This window comes from Chrysoperla carnea, chromosome 1 (assembly GCF_905475395.1).
Source record: "Chrysoperla carnea chromosome 1, inChrCarn1.1, whole genome shotgun sequence".
Taxonomy (NCBI): domain Eukaryota; kingdom Metazoa; phylum Arthropoda; class Insecta; order Neuroptera; family Chrysopidae; genus Chrysoperla; species Chrysoperla carnea.
In genome coordinates, this window is record NC_058337.1 from 136,690,686 (window position 1) to 136,717,261 (window position 26,576).

At 30.2% G+C, this 26,576-nt stretch overlaps 1 protein-coding gene across 1 annotated transcript in view; it reads left to right on the plus strand.

Moving 5' to 3' along the window:
- LOC123305056 (acetylcholinesterase) overlaps positions 1-26,576 on the plus strand; it is a 402,811-nt gene that overhangs the window by 335,212 nt on the left and 41,023 nt on the right. The window contains exons 4-5 of the mRNA XM_044886661.1: positions 1,699-1,862; positions 25,358-25,515. Coding sequence (XP_044742596.1) covers positions 1,699-1,862; positions 25,358-25,515 — 322 coding nt within the window. The remainder of the gene's footprint in view (positions 1-1,698; positions 1,863-25,357; positions 25,516-26,576) is intronic.

Genomic DNA, 26,576 nt, shown 5'->3' on the forward strand with positions numbered 1-26,576 from the left:
TTTTTTACTAACTATTATATTCGTTGTGTGTAGAAGCAAATTTAACGCCATCTCTCATAAAAATTAACTTCGCTTAAGGTGGTTCTTTAAAAAGTTTGTTAATTAGACGAGATTTTTTGGTCCTCGCCGAGGAAGGTCCTTAACGTTAATAACTAACTATATTATTAACGTAGATAAATTTATGTTTGTATATATAAGTATTAAGAACTAATATATATCTAAAATATTTCAGCTGACGGCGTTGAATTCAGTTCTGCACGTAGCGAATACTAGGTACTAATGTTGATAGAATATTTTAGAAAATTTGTTGTCACAGTGTATAACAGAAGCTCTGTGGTGAAGCTTCAACTCTATATCTGTATGCTGGATAACATTGATTCTTATTACCAATGACATACAGCAAACATACACAGACTCACAGGACATTACTCTGATAGTAATAGTTCTAGTATTAGTTCAAGTACAAGGTCTTCCGAGAACAAGAAATGATGATAGGTATAGAAATTATTATTAGTCGTTATCTGCCATTATGTAGTTACAAGAACTACACATATACCTAGTTTCCTAAATGGTACCAATACAAAGTTGATGAAAAAATACATTTAAACTCTTATATTAATCCTAATTATGTTTTTCTGAAATTTTTCTTTATTTTTTGTGCAATTTTTATCAGATTTACTATGTCTTATTACCAACAGAAAAAATGTTTGACTTTCAATGATTTCTTCATGAATAATACTGAGTCTCCCGTTTATGAAACGGAGTAAATTTTTTGCTCGAGAACATATTGACATACCAATACTCTGCCTTTATACATACTTGAGAACTGAAAATATTTATAAACAAAGGAAAGCAATTGACTGAGTGCTTGCATCATTTTTTTTATAAATTAGAAGGTTTTAAAAAACCACCACAATTATGGCATCTTTTCGGCCGCCATTTATTTTGTTTTCGAAAATTTTCGAGTTTTTTCTACAATTTTTTTGTTTTTTGAGAATGCTTAAACGACCACTTGTTGAAGCCACCTACAAATTTTCAACTCTCTATCTTTTGCAGAAATGGACAACAAATTTTATCTTAATTTGCGCCCTCCGAGTAAACAGTGACGTTTACGGAAAGTTTTTTATGAGGAACATTTTTTACATTTAAACTTTTGTTCTATCTCTAACGGTTTAAAAGACGGGTCCTTCGGACCAATGACCCGATTGCCCTATATTGCTCTTTTACGAATGTAGCCTAAGTTTTTAGTTTGTAAGTACGATAAGAAAATTTCAGCATGATATCTGTTTTCCTTTTTGAGTTATCGTGTCTACAGACAGACAGACGGACAGACCTACAAACCGGTAATGAACTTATTAGTTGATTTTATGAATACCTTTACCGAAATTTGTATTGGATCATAACTCTGGTAATAGTTTCGTTAAATATTCATAGATGCCGTTACATGCTTTATTCATAAAAATTTAGCTCCCGTATGTTTGTATCCGCAAAACTCGAAAAGCAGTCGATGGATTGACTTGAGTGAAAAATTTGGCAGGTCGTTGCATTTTCACCCAAAGAGTCTTTTACAAATTTTGTTTCTTATTCCACGAAAACGGAAAATATTTTTTCAAGTCCCTGTATAATACTTTGTGTATATAGTTTATATATACACATAGAAAACTAATGTTATTTACTAACTTTTGATTTTGATTACAGAGAACAAGCACGTCGCTTTGGGGTGAATGGATGGGAGTGATGCATGGCGATGAAATCGAATACGTGTTCGGGCATCCACTGAACATGTCACTTCAGTATAATTCACGTGAACGCGATCTCAGTCTACGAATGATGCAAGTTTATGCCCGTTTTGCACTTACTGGGTAGGTACATACTATATAATACTGTAACTGTATGTCAGTTGACATTTATTTTTAACTTTTTGTTTTTAATCATATTATATATTTATTTTTCAATTATAATAATTTATTGAAAAGCTTTTTTGTAAATACGAAATTTTAATTTTTAATAGAATAATTCTAAATGAAAAATTTAAATAAATCCTCGGCATAAAATCAGGTCCGATAGATTCATTTGTGGCATTACAGCTCCTAAACAGATGAAAAGAGTTGAGTTTTTTTAAAGACTATTGGATCAAGAGTGATATGTTTCAAGAAAATCTACTCAGCCCTTTGAAGATCATCGCTTTTTTTCTAGTTGTTCCAGGTACGGAAACATAAACCGCCACTTGAAACATAGCTAAGAACACTCTCGATCAAATAAAATTTGGAAAAAAAAAAAAGAAATCAAAATAGATTCATCTGTTTGGAAGCTGTGATACCACAAAAAAAACCCACAGATATAAAGATACACGGGCAAAACTATTTACAATAATTGAAATCCATCCAGATTCATTAACGAAATAGTTTCATTTTGTGTACAGTTTCATAACTAAAAATAGACTTCCTTAGGACTCCTTCATCTTATACAAAAGTTATTTCCAGCTAGCAAAAATTTTTTTGACCCCTAGATAATTTACGGAGATTCAAAACTCTCCTAAAATCGCATTTTTCTTTGACCTTAAATCTTAAATTTCTTAGAATTTATTTTATTTGAATATGAGCGTTACTGGTATCAACGGAGGACATTCCGGCACACCCCTTGTACACACATTAGTTGATATCTGATAAAATACTCTTTTAATCGTCGAACGCACTCGGCTTTTTCATTTTGAAGATAAAAAACAAATCATCAATCAAACTTAAAAAAAAATTTTAGAATTTTTGTTACTTTCTTTGTTTTTGGTGGGTTTAGGAAATTTTAACCCAAGAAATACAAAAAATGACTTTTCCACATATTGGTTCAAAGACTACTCGTAAAGCACTTTTACTTTTACTTATCGAAACAATTATTTTGGAAACTTAAAAAAAATTCGTAGAATTTATCCTTTTTTAGAAAATAAAATGTCAATAAACTTTTTTTCGTGTCACAATTTAGAAATTAAAGGTATAAAATTTAACAAATACTTTTTCAATGTACTTTTATATGTGATATCTGAAATAATCACTTAAATATTATATAAAAGACAGTCTGTTATAGTTTACATTTTAATACTACCTTCTTCATCAAATTAATGTGGTACTTATCATTTTAAGAGCATGACAAACATTTTTAATGATAACAAGTGATATTATCAATTCAGGTAATCAAATAGAGCAGGCTATGAAGGTATTTGATGATGGAAAATATTAAGAACTTCTATTAATTTCGAGAGGTGTGGAACAATACAACATACTTTGTGTGCTCGATCTAATAATATGGATACGTTATTATCATTACTAAAACAAAAGTAATTTTTAGAGGGATGTTTGTCCCAAATGAGCTATTGTCTACTTTTAGAAAATAATGTTTTGCTTGGTTATTTCCAGCATTGCCAAACTGCTTCGACTAAGTTAACAAGTTATCTAAATTACTTGTGCCATCGAAAATTTTGGTTTCTTATAATTATTTTAACTCAAAAGATAAAAGATAAATGCTACGAGATCAATTTTATCTTATTCGGAAGACTATACTGCTTAGAATTAACAGGAAAAACGTTATCTTTTTTTGTTTGCTACATCTCAAAAACCGCTCAATTGGAGAGCAATACACTTGGAAACTTTTGCGTAATGAAGATTGGCGTATATGCTTTTTACCCTAGTTGATAAGACGAAAAATAATGTTTCATTCCCTGTTAATTAATTATTAATTCCCCGTATTTTGTATACTCATTATTCTTAAGAACCCGATCTAGAATTTGATGCATTAATTCCCTAAGTAATACACTCACTTAAAACGAGACGCTACGGGATAGGTAATCATTCTCATTCAATTCTTAGAAAAGCTTTTCTTCCTTTCCTTGATCTTTCTTTGAAGAATATTAATTTCACCGGAATTCTAAGTACTAATTAACTCTATTTTACTTAGAGCATTCTTAGAACATCTTTGATATTATCTTATTTTAATTATCATAACGTTTAAGCTTAGTTATATACTTTGTGTACGTAAAAAAATTTTAATTAAGCCAAGTGTAAATTATATGGAGATTAATGGGTAACCACTGAATTTTAATTTGGTAGAATGAAATGATGCAATTTGTACGACGGTACGACGTGACTGCATAACAAATCAAGACGCGAAGTCCAAATGGTGTGACCTCACTTTACATAAAACCAAGGTCCTGGATGTATTTAACAGAGAATGTAAAAAATAGTTCATTCCGTAATCGCCATTTTTACTCCAAAATTCTTTGTTTAATTTGATTAATTTCAAAAATACAAAAAACGATTTTTTGAAATATTAGAAAATATAAGAAAATATTAGTTTCATGAAAAAGTTGGAGAAACACATTCGACATGTTGTTCTTATAATGACTTTACTCGCAAAAGTGGTATATTTGTCCGTCAACATCTTATTTCCACTAAAATTATGATGGACGCTTTATGTTTTCTTTTGTTAGAGGAGAGACCGTTACCCATTTATTGGCATTAATCCGTCAGCATTTCCGTTATGAGAATTTTGCTCCCGCTCGATTTAAAACTTATATATATTTATCTGTCTACAATTTTACCTATTTTCGAATTATGAATTTTCAAATTGTGTTACGGAAGTTTTCGTCTGCCAAAATGGACAAAGTCAAAAGACGATTATTTATTAATTGTAGTTATTAAATGATCACTAGTGCCTTTAAAAAATTTAAGAAAAATTATGGCTGGCGGATTGTTTGCCCTTAACAAAAAAAATTCTAAAATTGGATGAATATTATTGAGCCAAGGCTCTGACATGAATACTCTAATAACGAATACTTTAACCTAGATTTGCATATAAAAGAAAGTTTTTTTTTTTTTTTTGTTAAATAAAAAGGAGAATTTTGTTTTTACTTTTGATTTATTTTAAAATATATCTAAACATTTGCATTTATACAGGATGTCCTGAAATTATATTGGGCTTAACACATTTTAAGATTGAAAAAAGGTATATAGTTTTGGATTCATTATCAGTTTCGTTTTCCGTTTTTTCGAAAATACGGAATATCGATGGATTTTTTTGTTTTTGTTGCACTAATAAAAGCTTATTTATGTAACAAACAGCAAACAGAAAAATTATTGTTGTTATCTATTTCTAGCAACACCGATTTACTAATTCTTATTTTTGACAGTCCAAAACTTCAATTTTTATTTTTTAAATGTTTTGAAAATTAAAAAAAAAAGAGAACAATTTTGATTCTTCAGAAACAGAAAATAGTAAATATTCAACACCTGCTTTGATCGTATCGAAGTTTATCGAAGGTGTTGGTTTTTTTTAACGCTAGATAGAGGAGTATCCCTTAATTGGAAAACTCAAAACCTCATTCCTCTATATACAAAGAACTCCACCATTTAACAATAGAGGAACGAATTAAATTTTCTTTATCACTTCAGGTAAAGAATTCTCACTGGACGTGCAGAAAAGTGAAGTTGGTTTTTAAAAATATTAACTAGTATGCAAGATATGAACTTTTAAAATTCATAATTAAACAGAAAGGAAGATACCCACTAGTGACGTCATACGTGGGTATCGCCATAAAGGTTACATATAAAACTTTGTTTTGCTAAAAGGAGATGGGCAACCTTTGAATGCAACCTTTCATGGCTTATAACTTCTTCCTTTTTTAATCAATTTTATTTTCACTGTCTAGTTTTGTCATGGTATCAAGTCTAGTTCTACATTTTTATGGGTAATATGGCCAATTTGACATCAGAATTATTCCCCTATTCCGGCAATGTGTTACCGATTGATAACAAAAATATTCAGATATGACACTTCTTCTGTTCACTTAAATATTCAAAAGGTAGATGAGAGTTTTTCATAAAAAAAAGTTTTGGTTAACATCCTGTAAATACATGAACAAAGATAGATTTTTCTATATTCATTCAGTCAGCAGCACTCAGCAGGGTTGGTACAGGCACAGTATAACATGAAAAACAAAAACATTTTTCGTTGAAGTATAGAACAAATAATTACATTATTTATTTATAATGCATCTAGTATGGAGCAGTACAGTACAGTATATTATATGAACGTACAATACAATTGTACTACACCTGTTCACAATACAATGTTATTTTCATTCTACTTTTTTTTTTTGAAATTATGTACCGGAATGTCAATTAGTGGGTCATACTTAGTTCATTAATCATTCTATTACGTTTCCCAATTAAGGTATTTCGATACCGAAAAAATGAAAATGTTCAAAAAATTTTTTTTAAATTTTATTTATCAATTAATCATCTGTATTTGTCATTTGGGAAAATTCATATCGATTCTCTGAACGGTTCATGAGAAATTAACTATCAAAGCCGGTTTTTTTTTACCAAAAAAAGGGCACATTTCTCATAAACCGTACAGAGAATCGATATGAATTTTCCACAAAACACTTATACAAGGGTAATTAATTGATAAATAAAATCCTAAATATTTGTTATCATTTTTATTCCAACTCTTAAAGGTATTTCGATACCCTAAATTGAAAATGATATCAAAGATTTGAAATTTTATTTATATGCGTGCCCTTTTATGTGTTTTTGTGAAAAATTATATTTTCTGTACGGTTAAGGAGAAATAAACTAATAAAGCCAGTGTTTTAACCAAAAGTTTTCATTTTTATGCACAGTTTTTTATTAGTGGTACGATTTTAAAGCTTAAAACTTGAGGAATATTGATAAAAGTTTTTCATGTAATAGATAGAACGGTTTTAAAAGCACTTATTGACTAAAAACCCAACATTTATTACGACTTCTTCATATACCCCCAAGTAAAAAGGGTTGTTTTTTTTCCTAAGGAAATATTCCTGTAGGAAATCGTGCTCTTTTTTTTACATAAAAATCGGTCAAAAAATACAGATAATAAACAGTTTCAACCGCTAACGAAAGTACACGAACAGGCCCGAACATTTCTGAAGTTAATATTTTCTTCCTTACACCTTTACTCTCGTGATAAAAGATAGTCTGACAGTTTCTTTAGGACTTCTAGAGGAAAATTCTTTAGGAAAAAACTGTCGATAGGTTGAAAAAGTCGGAAAAATCTATTAAATTCGAAAAGAATAAAATCATATGAAGATGGAAAAAGTTTCAACTTCATATACAATTTGTAAAATAAAAGTTATTTATTTTTAAAATCGATCGTGAGCAAAATGCTCACGCGAATCCTCACCATATAATATTTATCATTATTGGATATTTATATGAAGTTAAATAAAAACCTTTAAAAATTGATTAATTATCATACGGTATATATTCGTGTACATCTTTGTTTAGATAATTATAGCATTGTGTACCACCACCTGTTATAAGTTTTTCCTCTTTGCATCTCACTCACTCCTATAATATTTTTGTATATATTATAAAATATAATGATGTTCATGTACCTTGGTAGTATAATGAAGGTAGTTGCTTATTCTTGTTGGTAGAGATATATTTAGCCCAGCAAGTAAAATGTAAAGTAATTCATTGAATCAGTTCATGTTCGTTACGTGCAAAACCGAATCCAAGTCCACTAGTGGAAATGTTTCTTCTTTATCAGTTCATTATATTATTAATTTGGGTTTTAACACTCTGTCTATATCATTAATGTAATAATATTGCCTATATTTTTCAATAATGATTTTTATTAACCACCGAATCAAAGAAGGGGTGTTATATGTTTGACCGCTATGTGTGTGTGAATGTATCTGTCTCTCTGTCTGTGGCATTGTAGCGCCTAAACGGATTAGCCGATTTTGAATTTTTGGCTTTCATTTGAAAGGTAATTGAATGGGGAATTTTTTTAGCTATGTTTCAAGGGCAAGTTTAAGGTTCCGTGCCCAGAACAACTAAAAATAGAACAACTATTAATAAATAAATGATGAAACCCATGTATAACAAGCGAAAACAAACAATTGACTGAGTTATTTGTTGAAATATCCTGTATAAAAGTTTTCCACTCCCTATTTGGATAGTTTTGGAAGAAATGAATACCAAACTTTTGTCTAACTTTGCGCTCTCTTGGTAATTGCGCTCTCATTTATTCAACTTTTACATACCGACATAAAAGATGGCTATAGAAGTTAGTAGTATTTCCGCGAGCGGCGCTAAAAACAGTTCTGCACGCAGCGAATAGATGAGAGTTTCATATACCACCTATGTATTGTTACAATTCATTTACGTTCGGTTTGCATCAGGTGCCTTTCATATTATATACCTATACACCTTTATATGTGTGATAGGTTTGTTCTCTTCGGGAATAGTATTGTTGTGCTCAATAAATTCGAAAATGCTTACTTATAAAACTTAATAATCATTTGGACAAAGCATGACCTGATTTTCCCATCTCTTCCATCATATTTTATATTCAAACCTTCTATAGTTTTAATTTCAAAATTTACTTTTGAAGGACCAGCTTTTTTATTATACTAATTAGTACACTAAAATATTTCAACTTTTTAAAAAGAAGAAATAAATTATGAGTCACTTCACTGAGGCGTTCCTAATCATCTTTGATATATTAAGTTAAGCGCTTCCAGCTTTAACAAAGTACGAGTAAAATTTTTATTTTCTACTATTTAGTAAAAAGTTTTAGTAGAGCTCACATGATGTAGACAGTAGATAGATAGTGTTTAACCGAGGCCACGAGAAAACTGCGCCTCGCATCAAGCCTGTGCTCGAAGGTGAGGCGAGGCAAGATTCAAATTTTTATTCTCGTTACTAACCGTGGCGAGCCGTGGCATATTGTTCCAAAGAAACGAGGTGAGGCGAATTGAATGATCTTAATAATTTCGAAAACTCACCTTGCGTCATACCTCGTGAAGGTTAGGTTAGATTAGAGTGGCTTTTGTGGGGTGGGACACACTTAGACCATAGGGTTCTTTGTGATACCGAAAAAGATTTAGCTCATCCCCGGCAACTATTCCATGACCAATTGAAGCTGCTTAGGAATAGCGGGAGTGCTTTGACGTCAAGGTACTTCATGTCGGAGAGATTGTCAAATAAAAGCCGGCTCAAGAGCTCAAGTGAGTCCACCTCCACGTGGCAAAAGCTGGGTAGTGACAGAGAATATGAGACATCGTTTCTTCCTCCTCACTGTGACAACTTCTGCAGTAGCCAAGGTACACTGTCAGATCTCAGGCCCAGGCGTTAGCGTGCCTACCGCCTTCCCATTGTCCTGTAATACGCGAAACAATTTTCCTAATAGATGCCGTTATGGAAGTGATATAAGATCTTCGTAACGCCTACGATTATACTCAGACCATATGTACCTCGTGAAAATCTAGATAGATTTTGTTTTACAAATTTTGTAGCTTTACCGAGGTCGTGTTGTCAGTATTCCACTGAAATGAAGGCCGAGCCAACGTGAAGGTGATATATAAAAAAACGCAGCGAGTCGAATTGATATCAAAACCCCGCCTCGACTCTTTCCTCGTGAAAAACTAGATTGATTTCGTTTAACCATCTAGCAGTTTGTATAGGCTCACTTTTCTCGGCTGTGATTTTCAATGTATACATGATGTGTACCTAGTTTTGTATTGTAGATTGTAGCTGGTGTGATGGTTTGAAGGTTATATATTTATATTTATATTATATGTAGATATATTCGTATTCGTAGGGTTTGTAATTAAGCATGAATAAATTAAAACTGTACTGCTTGCTATATGCTTGCTATATGTTGTTGAAAACTGTATTTTATATTATATACATACATATACAATATACATATAATAATAAATATAAAAGAAAATATTACATATTTCTTATATATATTATATATAAAGTGTATGCATGTTTTATATGAAACTACTATAATAAACCACCCTAAATGTACCTCCATCCTAAATATTGTGTTGTGTGTTGTATAAAGGTTCGTTTAAAATTGTTTTTAAATATTGGTTGCTTTTTTAACTTCCCGCTAAGAAAATAGGGAAGTTATTGTTTTCACCCCGTTTTGCCAAAATCGAGTTTTCATCAGATCTCGACGTTTTAAGGTGTCAGGAAGCTTCCCTGACTACTTCCGCGAGGGTGTCTGTATGGCTGTATGTATGTATGAGTGTGTGTGTGTGTGTGGATGTATGTAAACCTCTCATACTTTTGAACGGCTTGTCCGATTTGATCGCGGTTGGTGCCATTCGAAAGAGCTTGACCAAACTTAGATTTTGAGGCCATTTGGACCGATTCGAACCGATAGATTTCGAGAAATCTCTCTTTTTTTTAAGTGGTTTTTTTTGAATAACTTTTAAACGGCTGTATCGATCAATTACAAAAACTAATCAGCTCTCAACATCCAAAAACCACCAAAAACCATCGTTCGTGAGTTATCGTTGACGAAAGAAAACCCAAAAAAGCGTTATTTCGGAATAACCTCAAAATTTTTTGTTCTATCAATTGAAACTTAAAGGTTCTTCATGAAGCTTCAAAAACTGCGTCGAATGTCACCAACCGCGTGAAAATCGGTTTATTCATTCTAAAGTTATCGCGATTTGAAAATTTAAAAAATAGTGTTTTATCAAACGTCTATGAAATTTTTGAGCTAGAAGCTCAAAAGCATCGAACATCTTCATTTTTGAGCTCAGAGAACTACCGATGTAATATAATTTAATAAAACAGTAATCTATCACATTTCTACACAAGTTTTATTATCTTATTCCCTCTATTTCTAATACTCCGTTCAAAAATTTTAGTATGATTGTAAAAATTTTATCAGATTTTAGTCTAAGATCACATCTAATTACAATAAAATGCGAGTGGATATAACATCAGAATAGATAAAATGTTTTACACGTTATGAGTCAATACTTAAATATGAGTCAATAAATATGAGTCAATACTTCCCTGCGGGAAATTACAGGGATGACCTGCAGGGTCAACCGTTTTCCAAATTTTACAAATTTTATATAGTACACGGACTCAGACAGGTAATTCTTTAAAAAATTTAAATTTAAAAGGATTTTACAATCCTTCAAAAATCATGCAAATTTATGTCATCGTGAGAGTAGTAAAGGTGTAAGCAAAAAATATAGGTGCCGGAAATTTTCGAGCCTGTTCGTATACTTTTCATAAATTTATATAAGTCGTACTGAGTAAATTAAGAAAACTTGCGATAGAAATATGAAGAAATATGAATTTTATTATTTAGATTATTTCCCTGCTTTAATAAGTAAGTAGATAGGATGAAAAAATCTGAAAAATTCATTTTTCGAAAGTACATAAAATTATATGAAGATAGAAAAAGTTTCAACCACATATGCAAGTTGAAAAATAAATAAAAAGTTATTTATGTTTTAAACGGAGTGTGAGCATAATGCTCACAACGCAAGTACTGTACTGGGTTGAGTCAACAAAACAGATTAACAAAGTCGATGCGGTTTCGAAAAATTATTAACGAATTTTGCGATGTATTAGCTACCTATTCCAAAACCTCGGAAAACTTCCCCGCTTTGACCAAAAATCACTATTGTCATCGTTTTATGCTTAATTAACAAAAAAATTTAACCAGAAAATGAATAAGATGTCACGAAGAACTAGCCTAAAGGATCAAGAGAAACAATGCTAACAAATATTTATTAAGATAAAATTTGCTATCCGCCTTGATGTGTCAGTGTTTGACAATAGCAGTTTATACATAGTTTTATTTAAAGTAATATTTATTATATTTATTAAAGTTATCCCTTTTTGTTATAAACGTGAAAGGTTGTTTGTTTGTTTATTATGCTTTCATGCAAAAACTACTGAATGGAGAGATAAAACAGCTCATACATCATAATAACTTATTAAGGTATAATTTATTAAGATGTATTAAAAAAAATTAAATTTAGTCTATGAAATTTCACTTGCCATCTATGAGCATCATTTTGATCCATAAATTAAATATTTCTATAAAAATGGTGAACGAAATACAGTTCATGGCCACCTGTTCTGATACACTCAATGACTCAAGACTATATAACATTTTAAATTAAATTAAAATCTGTACATATATTTTACCTGTGTAAAACAATCCTTTTTGGAAGGAAGATAAGTGATGGTAAGAGAGATGGAGGCTATATCGCGACGGCCTTTACTTTTAAGTCCAGCGAAATGGGCAGGTAGAAAGCTCGTATTTTAATAAATTTCTCTATATATTTTGTATTAGCGCTTGCTCGCTCGCTCACTGTAAAATAGTTTTTAAATATTGTGTTTTTTTTTTTATCACAGAGCTGTGTTAAACAAGTAGTGTTTGTTGTAATTAAATTTCAATAGTGTTGGGTAAATTTATGATATAATGGTTATGCAATTATAATAACAGTATTAAACTGATAAATATATTTCCCTAATGGATATGTTTTGTTATTTTTTGTTATTATGATTGAATAATAATAGTGCCAATAAAATATGTTGAATCGAGAACAAAATAAATGAAAAAATTGATTATTTTAAATTTAAAATAGAAAATTAATTAAGAAATAGAAAATTTTGTACCAGCTTTTCGTCTTATGTGCTTGGAACTTTTGATAACTTTCTTTAGTTCTTCGAACCTTGTACTTTTGAAATTTGGTTATCTAAAAAAACCAATTCAAGTCCCAGGCATAATTTGGATACGAGTTCATATTTTTCATACTTTTAGAAAAAATTAACCTACTTACTGGGCACTCGTCCTGCGAACTCATTGGGCCAATTTCGCATGCGTACTTTAATAATGCTTTTAGCCCACTTGCATCGAAGCTCTACTTGGACTCTTAGCCAACTTTTAAAGTTTTTAGTGTACTGTCCGATCAACTTTAAAACATCTGAATGGATCTGTTTGAAATATAATTCAAATAATTCTTGAATAACATAAAAAAAACGATTTTTAATCTTTACAAATTCGACAGGTCTGAGTTCTTGATCCGCTTAAAAGACAAATATTAAAACTAGTGTAAACGTTACTTTATATTATAAAATTGTTATAATATCGTTGTTAAAATTTTAATTCATATAAAACTTTCAAACACACATCACGTACCCAATATGAGAGCTTTGGATCTGTATGACTATGTGCTAGCTTTAATGCGGTGGTGGAATGAGTTGAAACAACTTCATTTGTGTTTGTAATCAGGTGTGTTTGTATGGGCTTTATCATAAGTATGTAAAATTTTTTTCAATGTTCGATGTACAAAAAAAAAAAAAAAAAAATCGCAGTGTAAAAAAAATAATTCATTCCTTTTCTACTTATGTGCATTTTAACTGCACGGAATATTTATGTAGATATCAGTTTAAAATGACCATCAGCTTCAATAAAACAGCTTGTTTTTTACAAATTATTTGCTTCTGGGTAAATCTTTTTTATCGTATTCATGTGATTTAAGGATGTAATTAAGAATCATAATGAAGTGGAAATATCACGTTAGTGTGTTAAAACTACTGATGTGTTTTGAACAACAGATTACTTATTGAACATGTGGGCTTTTATTAAAAACGTTTAATAGAGTATCTCTTTGCTGGATCACCCCAAATTGTTATGAGCTTCTCGTTAAACTATTATAATCCAGTAGCGTCAAGCATGTCATAATCTTTTCAAAGAAATGATTGAATTTTCGTGTTGGTATAAAATGTCATTGATATAAGATATTTTTCTTTGTGTTGAAAGTTATAGATTTTTCAACTGGTTTTCTATCTAAGTACACATTATAATAAATATGGACCTTATGTGGTTGTGGCATATACACATACTCACATAGAGTATCATATTAATATATTAATATTTAACTAAATTCACAAGAAATTTATAATTAATGATCAACAAAAAAAAAGAACACTGTTTCTGGAGCCACCCAACATTTCATAGGTCTACAGCCAGCGGTAGAATTTAAAAGCTTTTCTCTCGTTTGTTGTCAAACAATTTTTTCCAGAAGGAACTTTTTCCTTCTCATTTTCATTCACAGCTCAATATGGCACGGGAAAATTTTAAAATGTATTTTGAAATTATATATAAGTGATACAAAAATTTACTTTCTTTTTATTTATAGGCAATTTTATTACAGAAATGACATACAAATTACATAATTAAACAATTTATATCGTAGCATTATTTCTCTAGGCTGTTTTTTCTTAAGCGGTACATTTTTAATGACGAAATTCAAATTGCAAAATAATTGGATAATTAAAAAAATAAACTTTATTTTCAAAAACACGCTTAGTTGTATCAAAAAGTGGATAATAATTTTAATTTAATGTAAAATTCAAAAGCGTGAGATGGTCGATATCTGTCAAATCAGCTAATTGAAAAAATGAATGCAAAAAGTAGCCCATGCTTTTATTTTCATTATATAAAATATTATCCACTTTTTGGTGCAACAATTCGTGTTTTTAGTTTTTTTAAGCTATAATTTATTTTCTTATTTTTTTGCTTCGCTTAGTCAAGGATTACCCCTTCGGAAAACAGTAAAATATTATTCTTAGTAAATATTCAACAATTTTCTGCTTGTCATGCAGTTAAAATTTACCCAATGCCCAGAGGAAAAAAGTTTAATACACATAGATTCGACTAAAGTTCCTTAAACCTCCTAGGGTTGTAACACTCTAAGAAAGCGTCTTAGAACTCATATTTTACTGTAAAATATAACGCCTAGTGACTGACCTATAATTTCACAAGAAATTTATAATTAATGGTCAACAAAAAAAGAGCGCTGTTACAGCGGAGCTAACACAAGCTCTAACAGTATCGAACAGAGGTATGTTGTTAAATTTTTTGAGATAATAAAAAAGGCACGAGTACACAGCCAGCAAGAAGCATCAAGCGCACACATTTAATAAAAGTGTTGTAAATAGATATATTTTTTAATTACATATTAAATTGGTATATACTTAAGGGTACTTTTATGTCGGAAGTAAGTACTCAAGGGATGAAGATACATACCATAGCATACATGCAAGAAGAAGGAATGGTGAATATAACCCTCGGGCAACAAGCCAGTTACTTTCTTCGACCGTAGACTGGGTAAAATTAGAGTGATAATCCTGGGGTGAAACAAACTAGAATCACAGAGTCCGTTGGCCTGTTCATAGTCACGACTCCATAAGCCATTTGGAGATGTTTAAGAACAACAAGAATACTTTGACGTCAACGGATTTCAGATCGGAGAGATAGTCGAAAATGGGTAACTCAAATGAATACATCTTTTCACGGCAAGCGCTGGAGTCGAGTGACAGAAAACATGAGACATCGGTTTTTCCTCTTTCTTTCTGTGACAGCTCCTGCAATAATCATGATGTACTGGAAGTTCTAAAAGTTCAGCGTCTTTTACCCGGAAAAAAATTAAATAAATAAAGTCAATTCTCAAAGTTGACGTAAATTTAGTAAGTTAAAATTGATATAACTCGGAGCACTAGCAAATAATTGATTCTTGAAGTGGGTGGTAGAAGATATAAATTTGAGAACCTCTGCTTTAAGGAGCTTGATGTAGTACGCGTCTTCTTTTCTGCCCTTGCATCAACCCTCTAATTACTTCCAGAGAAATTCGAAAAAGGTGCATGCAAATTTTTTGGCATGTAAGTTCCTTCTAGATTTCGTGGCGAAAGCAGTAATTTATCTATCATAAAATTAAAATGGTATGAAAATCATATGAGAAAGATCATGTTTAAATATTTCAATTTATTCTTGCAAAACAACTTCCAAATTATGACCACAAAGGATTGAATATATGAGCCTCAGTGTATCAAAAATGTTTTTTAGTCAAAAATAATAATCGTTACTGTGGTTGGGTACAGATAAATATCATGGGTAAATTTTCACTTTATGGTAAACGAGTAGCTCTATCTTATATTTTGTATTCTCTTATTTATCTATTTATTTTGATATTCATATGGGCTCTTGTAGTCTTGTTAAATATTGTCTAAGCAAAATAAAATATGCAAATTATATGCAGTAGACAAGTTGCATATTTTATAGTTCATTTTTAAACACAAATTTTAATAAAAATTACAAAGAGGAGTGAAAAATCTTTTTCATAATTAAATTTTTCGAATAATTTTCAAGTTTAAATGAACGGGAAAATTAGAACGGTTCACCAACGACATGGTTCTCGTTATAAACTCACATTTCACATTATTTAAATTTCAAATTTATATTACTTTTGGGCTCTATAATACTTTATTGTTCTCTTATCAACGTACGTGCTGTCAAAACGCTTTCACGGATACACATTTTTTTGAAATTTGGAAAAGACATTTTTTTTTTAAATTCAGGTTCTGATATGATTTATGTCATGAATTCCGATTTAAAGTTCATTCACTTTAACAAAATACCTTTTATTATTGTCAATTCAACAAGAACCCAAATAATCAAACCCAAATGCGTTGCTCTTGAGATGTAATCCAAAATTGAACACGAAGAGCGATTTTCTCAAAAACTATACATCCAATCGATACACTAACCCGATTTTTGAATTTTTTGGGTCAAAATTACCTTATGAATAGTCTTAGCGAAATCCGAAACAAAAATTTTTTCCTGATTTCTTCGATTTTTTCTAAAGGGTACGTACCCCTTAAGAAAATTACAAAAAATCGAGAGTTTTTCTGCCTCCAATATCGATAAAATCCATTATTTAAGATAAATATGACCCAAAAAATCGGGTTTATTTAATGATTGGGTGCGTGGGTTTGGAGATATAATCCAAAATTGGATACAAAGGGCAATTTTTTCAAAAACTATCCATCCAATCGAAACATTAACCCGTTTTCTATATATTTTTTGGATCAAAATTACCTTATATATATAGAGTATTATCAAAATCAGAAACAAATTTTTTCCCTATTTTTTCTAAGGGGATGACCCAGTTGACCTATGTTGCACATTTACTTCGCTTTTGAGTCATCGTGTCGACAGACAGACGCGAAAATGGGCTAATAAGATTATTTTATGAAAACCTGTACCAAAATTTTGTTCGTAGAATAATATTTTTAAGCGTTACAATCTTGGGACTAAACTTAGTATACCATGATATGTATTACATATATACATGGTATAAAAAATCAAAAATTCAGATTTTTTTCTATAGATTACTTTAATCTTCGATCAACCTTAATATCTTTAATATCATTTTTTTTTTTGGTTAAAAAATAATTATTCTACAATTCAAGGTATAAACGTAAGTCGGTAAAGTTCTATAACAGTTAATACCTAATATTGATCATTTCTTCTGGTACTTAACTATATGATAAAAGAAGGTTTAAGTATCATTATTAAACCGTTGTAGATATGAGAGATATCAAATATAAAACGTTATCCCATTTAGTAGCATGAACGTGAATGGTAAAATAAATACTTTACTTACTACCTACAACGATATCATGATATTATCGTAAAAAAGATTAGTCGATAAAATTTTAGTCGATATAAATGCCTGCCTGCTTTCATGCCTTTTCTTAACGATAGGTGTGTAACGTAGGTATAATATTATAATTTTGCAATTATAACAAAATTAGTTTTTAGGATTATATGTTTTTAGTGGAAAAATTATGTTTTTCGATAATTTATTCATATTATGATGTTAAAATTTGAGGAAAAATTCATTGGATTGAAGAATTTTCAGCACAAATTCAGTTTCCAAACAAGTGAAAACAAACAATTGACTGAATTAATTGTTGAAATACCATGCATAAATAGTAATTTCAATTTTATTACTCCATCACATTGCACATACCTATACAATTTATATAATACATACTATATTTACGCTTATTTGCGCCCTCACAGGTAAACAGTGATGTTCACGAAAAAATGTTTCAAACAAAAGTTGTTTATTTTTTTATAAGGAACATTTTTTACATTTAAAGTTTTGTTCTATCTCTAAAGGTTTACAAGATGGGTCCTACGGACCAATAAGTCAAGACCCAATTGACCTATGTTGCTCATTTACGAACTCGACTTCACTTTTTACGTCCTTAGTACGCTGTGAAAATTTCAGCTTGATATCTTATTTCGTTTTTGAGTTAACGTGCCCACAGACGGACGGACGGACAGCCGGAAATGGACTAATTAAGTGATTTTATGAACACCTATACCAAAATTTTGTTGGTAGCATCAATATTTTTAAGCGTTACAAACTTGGGACTAAACTTAGTATACCTTGCATATTACATATATGCATGGTATAAAAAGTTAATTTTGTACTTTAAGTTTTAAGTTTTTTGTTTTACGGACAGTTCCAAAATTCACCGTTTTGTGATTTGTTCATTCTAAAAGTTTATAATATATTGGGAAAATCGTTTTTCCATGCGAAAATCGGTAATTTTAAATAGAATTACATTAACGGACTTGAACTGGGTTTCAGAAGGTGTTGAATCAATATTAGGGAAGAAACTGTCCTATAAACAAGCGAAAACAAACATTTGATGGAGTAAATTGTTCAAATATCCTGTAGAGAAAGTGTTGAATATCAGTGCTTGCATTATTTTAAATTAATTTTAGAAATTTTTGAAAGTATTTTCGAATTTTTTTGCGTTTTATAGTTTTTGATAAAATGGACACTCAAGTTTGGTCAAAATTTGCTCCCTCACGGGAAAACAATGATGTTTACGAAAAAACTTTTCAAACAAAAGTTGGTTATTTTTTATCTATCTCTAACGGTTCACAAGCGCGTCCTACGGACCAAAGAGCCAATTGACCTATGTTGCTCATTTACGAACTCAAACTCACTTTTTACGTCTTGAGTACGCTATAAAAATTTCCGCTCGATATCGTACTGGCAGGCAGATGGGCGGACGGATAATCGGAAATGGACTAATTATTTGATTTTAGGAACACTTATATCAAAATTTTGTTCGTAAAATCTATATTTCTAAGCGTTTCAAACTTGCGACTAAAATTATTATACCTTGATATATATTTCATATAAACAGGGTTTAAAATAGCTTACTCTTTTAATGATTCAAAGTTCACTACTGTTTCTTAAGGCTGTTTATGAATGCTATATTGACGGCAGCATAACTGATTTATTTCATGGGCTTCAATAATAGTTGAAAAGCTCATCCAATGTCATTGTTAAAGCCTCAATAATCATGAAAATTTTTAAACAATTAATACCGTTAGTAGTAACATTTATTTCTTGATCAAAAAACTAATATAATTTACCTAATAAAATACTAATAATCAGTCAATATAGAATTATTTTTTTTGTTAAAAATAGTTCACGTCAGCTATCCGACTGTCCGTCCGCCTGTTTGTCTGTGTAACTTGTGCAAATGTTAACTTTTGATTTGCTGTGTTGGCTTACTTATTACTGACTTACCTAGTTTTTTTTTTTTTTTTGTAAATTTCTTATAAGTTTCTTTTCATGTTAAAAATCAAATATTATACGAAAAACATCAAACGATTTGAAAAGTTGAAGAAAACATATCTAACTAGTTCGTTCTAGGTAAAAAAACGGATATGAGATTGTGTGTTACAGCAGTTTGGTCAATATTTTTAAATTAAAATTCATGAAAACTACGGGTATTTGAAACAGAAACCAACTCATGGGCCGTGGAAAACCACGGTTTTTTTTTTAAACAATGAATATATACTTGAATCTGCGTGAGTGACTTCCTTTTGACGAGTCTACCAAATTTTCGTCTACGATTTTTTTTCCAAATGGCTGCGTAAGTTATCGTTTTGAAAAAACAAAGCAGAAATTTTCTCGGAAACTATAACCACTTGATAACGATCACGAAGTTTCAAGTACGTATTTATCATTTCTTTTAAAAAACCGGTGGTGTTCCATGGTCTATTAGCGACGAGAATAATTACCATTAATTAATTCATTCAAATTCCATGAGTTATCTCACATTTTATAGCTTATCCTACTGGCTAATGATGAAATATAGTCTCACGGTCTACAAATGTACCGCTTAGGTAAAAACAGACTTGAGAAAAAATGTTTAATTTGGTTCATTACGTAATTTGTATATCATATCTGTAATAAAATTGCCTATAAATCAAAATTGCTGAAATTAGTATTAGGAGAACATATTTTAAAAATAGTTTAATTTTTTAATATCTCCACAGTTAGTTTTACATCTTCTATAAAAACTTTGATATTGGAATATATTTTTTTTTCGTTAAAATTACTTGCCTAGCCAGTTTTTCCCTTAGCGGTACATTTTTAGACCATTCATATATTTTTGGCTAGAATTCAGGATCATTAAAATGAAGAATAAATCATGAAATTTGATAAAGGAATAAGAAAGATAAGGAATGGACAAAGAAAACCATGCTGGAGAAACAATTTATGGGGATGTTATTTTTTTTATTTTTTTTGCAATAAATAATAAAATTTCTACAAAAAAAATAATTAGGAAACGTCGAGTTTTTTAAAAACTTAATTGCCTACTTAGTCGTCGTACTCTTCGCCTGTTACATGCTGTATCAACACATATCCTATCCAACAAACCTAACAAACAGAACAGGTAAAGTACTAAGATAATCAAACTCTTTCAAAACTTTTTAAATAATCAATAAACAGTGCCATGTTGTGTTACATCGTGTTTCGTTCTGGTTCTCTTGTTCTTGTTTGTCTTGTTTGAATCCAATATACAGGTACAAAATAACAACATTATATATATATATATAATAATATTAAGTAATAATTGTAATTTTCAACAAAATTTTCATTTTATCCATATTTATCCATAATATTATAAATAAATATTATTTGATATTTCCGATATTTTATGTATTACTTAACTAACGAAGAATATAACAATAACCAAAGTTTTGATACCAGGTGTCAATCAAGCAACCCAAATACGATTAGAAAATTTATTTTTCGATTACTATTATTACAAACTTTTACAAGTTTATAACAGTTATGCTCACTCAATCGATTGACCCCCAAATTTTGCAAAGATGTTTAATTTGGATGGTAATGCGTGGTAAGCTAAGAGACAGGTCATGCTTAAACCAATATGGCAGATCACGCTAGATGACAGACTAGTTATTGAAGTGAGAACTTCTATAGGCACGTTAAACGCTTTTGGTGGGGTATAACCTTATGTATTCGTGTCAACAATGCTACGTCATCATCTTCATCATCATCGTCAGCATCATGCTGACGACCGTAACCTAAGAAACTTAATATTTTTCAATAAAAAATATGTTTTAATAATTAAAGCTACTTTAACTACCAACTAAGTGATTCTGTTCTTGGGTAATTTCTGATTACTGTTTACAGATGGCGTTTGATTAAAATTTTAAAAAAAGTTTTAAAACTGAGATTGAAAATTGTTGAGTAATGATTCGATGAACACACGGTATAATAACAAAAAATTACAAAACTGTAATCAATAATCAGAAATGAATTTGTAATTTATTTTTATTATTATTACCTTGTTATTGTTGTCAGGGACGTAGTCAACAATGATTTAAAAGTGTTGGTCGGTGCCAGGGATGGTTGTAGGATCAGGACAAAAGGAATTGGGGAAGGTTCGTTTTAAAAATGTACTGTATTGGCTGTATTTGACAAAGACATTATTAATCGATTCAAATCTATAATACAAAGAAATACTTTAGCGTTTAAAAGTGTCCTTTGTCGAGGTGGAAGGGAGGTTCGCCAATGATTTATTATTGATATGTTTCTGAAGATGTTAAGTAGTTGTTAATTCAAGGTTTTTATGGATAAATTTTTGATCAAGTATCAAAACCAATGGCCACATTTTTTTAACCTTCAACGTCCAAAGTCAAAAGCTTTATTTCGCGAATGATTTACGAACCTCAATTTACACCCAATAATTTTTGACATGTGCTATTGGGGTTAGGGCATTATGAATAGGGTCGTCCAGAAAAAAAATAACCTATGATTTTTTTTTACATAAATTGAAAGTAAGCAACAAATAAAGACATTCTGCGAAAGAAACACTTTTTTTGTTAACTAGATTTTTGTTAAATAACATTTAAAGTTGCGAAGTATTCAAATGGACGAAAACGCGCTGTCATTGGTCGGCCCCGACGTGACAACACGATGCATGTTGTGAGGCATTGTTGACATTGCTTTTCGTGTGTGATAACTAAAAATAATAAAATTAAATAAGAATGATGAAAAAAATTTTTGTAAACTATTCAATGTCATCTTTTTACACCTGCTGTTAAAATTTGACATCTATTGACTACTTAACAAAGAAGATATTTAAATTTGAAGTTTGAATTTTTTCTATAGTCTTACGGCGGACAGGAAAGAAAAGGTTAAGAAACTGACATTTTAATCAAGTGCAGGCGAAGAAAATGTCAGATTTTTTCTAAAAAACTGCTAACATTTGATTCAATTAATGAGAATTTCAAAAAGCTTGACAAAATTCATTTTCACTACACGATTTCGGAGATATAACCGGATATATTTAAACATTTTCTGATTTTCATTGATACGTTCGACTATGGTTGGTACACTAGTACCGTCGCATTAAAGAGTTCGAGTAAATTGTTACTTCGCATTTCATAATAACGACAATTTATTGTTTAAAAAACCAAATATGCCAAGGGATTTTATTAATTAATAATATAAATTTATTATACTCTTACTTTTGATATAAATTGCAAATTTGTTTAACAAACTAACTTTTTAATATTCGACATCCCACCATAAAAGAAAACAAAAACCATTTTTTAAGTTCCATATTATAATTATTTAATTTTGGTTGATTATTCGGTTTTATGGTTTTAAGATTTCAGTTTAGATTCATTTCACGATTAATGTTTTGTTTTCCAAGTTAACTTTCGTGTCACAATTTCCATTTTTTTCAAGATTTTCATTTCCGATTTTAAATGTTTGATCTGATTTTTGTTATTTAATTCCACTAAATAGCGTCCGTTTTACAAATAACACGCCGCAGAGCAGGGCAATTTTAGAGGTGATGTTTACATTTATGCACTTTTTTAAATAAAAAAAATTGAGAAAAATTAATTTGTTAAGAAATGCCATTTTTATAATAATAAATAAATAAATACTTACGTCAAAGTGATCTTCACAACAATGCAATCGTGATGTTGCTGAAACATCCAATGGGCATCGAACTTGCTTTACCCATTTAGCTCGTTTATCTCCTTTGGGCATCGAAATAAACAGCTTTTCTGGGGAGCTTTTCGATGTGTTTTTGCATTGGGTACAAAACAATACTTGTACGAACTTTTTCCGCGAAGATTTTGACTATTTTCACCGAGTTCCATGTTAAAGCCGTATGCTCCGAAATGTAAACGTGCATCGTGACGTCACAGCTACATGGCGGCACATTCTCGGCTTTTCAAACAGTGTTAAACTTTAAATGCTTAAATTAATAACTAGAAAATTTTTTTAAATCAAAATAAATATGCGAATAATTTTTTTGGTACTTAAAGAACCAAAAAATGAATTTTAAAACATTTTTCAAAAAATCTGGAAGACCCTATTATTACCTATTATGTCCAATAATTAAGCTATTATAAATGAAAAATAGCTTAGTAATTAGAATCTATACCTATGCATATTTGATTATCAAATTAGTAGACATATGATGTTGTCATTGCTTTTGAAATTAACGACATTTCGAGGTATAACCTCATTTTGATTGCCTATAACTCTAGATGTATATTATGGAGATAAGTTATAGAATTCATTCAATAATCATGTATTGAATATAAGTTTTACTGGATGATTCATCAAAAACGAATCAGCTATAATCATTTATCTATAATGGATGTATTTTTCCTGTCCTTAACTAGTGTTTAAAGTTTAATTTGCTTGAGCTTCTGTACTAAAAAAATAAAAAACGGGGATTGATTCACGCAAAGTAATCTCTCCAAACCCTACGGGGTTATCGTGGTAAATGATTTCGCAAGCGCCGCAAATATTTAGCACGTTAAATATTCATTAACTTTGTAAATCATTCTACTTCTATATAATTTTATATTAACCTAGTTTATCAAATCTATTATAATTTCATTTTTCTGAATAGTTCGAAATCCGAAAAAGATAAAATTTAAACAAAAAGTCTTGATTCTCTTTCAATTTGAAATTCATGGATGTTACATTGGTAATAAAATCAGAAATTTTACCACCGACAATAAACTATACCTACTTGAATGAATTATCCTGTTTATGTAAATCGAATAGAAGACCATATCTCTATATATACAGGTATACTTTGATTAACGAAGAGGAAGTGAACTAATTAATTAATTAATGAATATAATTATTGATATCACTCGTAACGTAAGTCATTGATCTGTTGACATTAATTACTATTATATAGTTATAGTTAATATATCTAGTGCTTGTTATAAAAGCATGCAATAACAGTAGCTATATGCAAGTCTATCTGTCTGTGAGTCAAGTCTTGTCATGTATTTAATAGCTATTAAAGACATTTTAACTATAGTTTAGGTCGAATATAAAGTAGAATATAAATGAAAAAATAGCATTTATTACGCCATAGATATTTCCTATAAATGTTTTTAAAGAAATCTCCGACATAAAATCAGGTTCGTTTGTGCCATCGTATTGCCTAAGCGGATGAACCGATTTTGTTTTTGAACACGCTTTAACTACATACGTATATTAGTGTGTAACGGATTCTTTGAACATGATTTTCCCCCTTCAAATCGTCGGATTAACTCAAAATTTGGCATACTTGTCAAGGACCAATGACAATACAATAATTTAAGTTTATTTGAGTATTCTGAACAAGATTTTCAGGATTAACGTTTTATATTTACTTGCGCTTTGTATTTATACTGAATTTTTAATGACTAAAAAACAGGCATTTGTAACAAGGTGAACAAAAAAGTTGAAAATAATTTCTTTAAATTCAAACAAATCATCAATCGTAAATCCTAAACGGATGATCCAATTTTGATTTTTTTTTTTGAAAGGTTATTTCATCAAAAGTGTTCTTGACTATGTTCCAAGAAAATCTACTCAATTTGAAGATCAGCGCCTCTTTTGTAGTTGTTTCAGGTTTGGATAAAACTAAGAACTCTTCTAATCAAATTACCTTTAAAAACTACGATGCCACAGACAGACACACAGATAAATACAAAGACATAGTAAGCTTATAACACCCCTCTTTGTTAATCGGGGGTTAAAAATAGAGCATACAAAATATCTCAGTCCTGATGTTATAAGGTTGTGGTAGGTTGAAATTTTACTCGTTGCTAAAGTGATTTCATGTACGAAATAGTGGATTTTAATACCGTGAGTCTGACATTCAACCGAATCAGAAATTGTTACATTAGATCCGACTATTCAAATAGAAATTTTCAGTATATTTTTACGCTAAAAGAGCTAAGAAATTCATATAATAAAATATATTTAAAAAACTTAATAAAAATAAAATAATAAATAATAACATTTTTTTTTTTTTTGTTGTTACAGCAAACCAGTTGAGGATGATATGAGTTGGCCTACATATCGCCGTGATCAACCACAATATTTTATATTCAACGCAGAGAAAAGTGGCACTGGTAAGGGACCACGTGCTACTGCATGTGCATTCTGGAATGACTTTTTACCAAGACTACGTCATAGTCCAGGTTAGTTTATTTTTATACATTGGTGTATATATAATATTTTATTATTTATTTTATGTCCTTTTTTTTAAGAGAAGAAAATATATCCATACTATAATATTATAAATGCGAAAGTAACTCTGTCTGTCTGTCTGTCTGTCTGTCTGTTACTCTTTCACGCCTAAACGGCTGAACGGATTTTGATGAAATTTGGTATGGTGATAGATGATAACCTAGAAATGGTCATAGGCTATAAACGCCATCGTTCTTAGGGGGTAGGCAGAAGGCAGATAACTAAATTGAGTTAGTGATTTTTAGTCGTTTTTGTTGGGACTTTTGCTCTTTCACGTCTAAACGGCTGAACAGATTTTGATGAAATTTAGTAAGGTAATAGATGGTTACCTAGAAACGGATATAAGATCAAAATGATCACGTCATCGTACTTAGGGGGTAGGAAGTAGGCAGAAAACTGAATTGAGTTAGTGATTTTTTTATGGTTTTTGCTGGGAGTTTTGCTCTATCATGCCTAAACGGCTGAACGGATTTTGATGAAATTTAGTTAGGTGATAGATAGTAACCTAGAAAAGGATATGGAATATGGGGGGAGGGGTGAAAGTGGGAATGTTGCCCAGCAAAGCGGGTAGTTCACAGCTAGTTTATTTTATAAAAATACAAATATATTTAAAAAAAAAAACCATATTTTATGTGCTTGGAAAATTTATTTTATAATTTAATAATCTATTTGTATCACGGAGAATTTCATACACCGTAAAGAAAAATTTAATTAAGTGGTTTTTCTTGGCTGTTATGCACATTTGATATAAGGGCTAATATTAACGAACAATTACCACGAAAAATGACCTAAAATTACTTAGTGGGTTCAAAAAAAAAAATTCATTCAAATATGATATAATTCGGCCAAAATATCTAAAAAATTGATTTTTTCAATTTTATGACGTCATCAAAATCCAAAAAATTTAATTTAGCTCTACCACATGAAAATTTATTCAATTTTGATCAATCAAGTATGTAGTTCCACTAATTTTTAGTCAAATCTTTGGTCATATTTAACATAGCTTCAATAA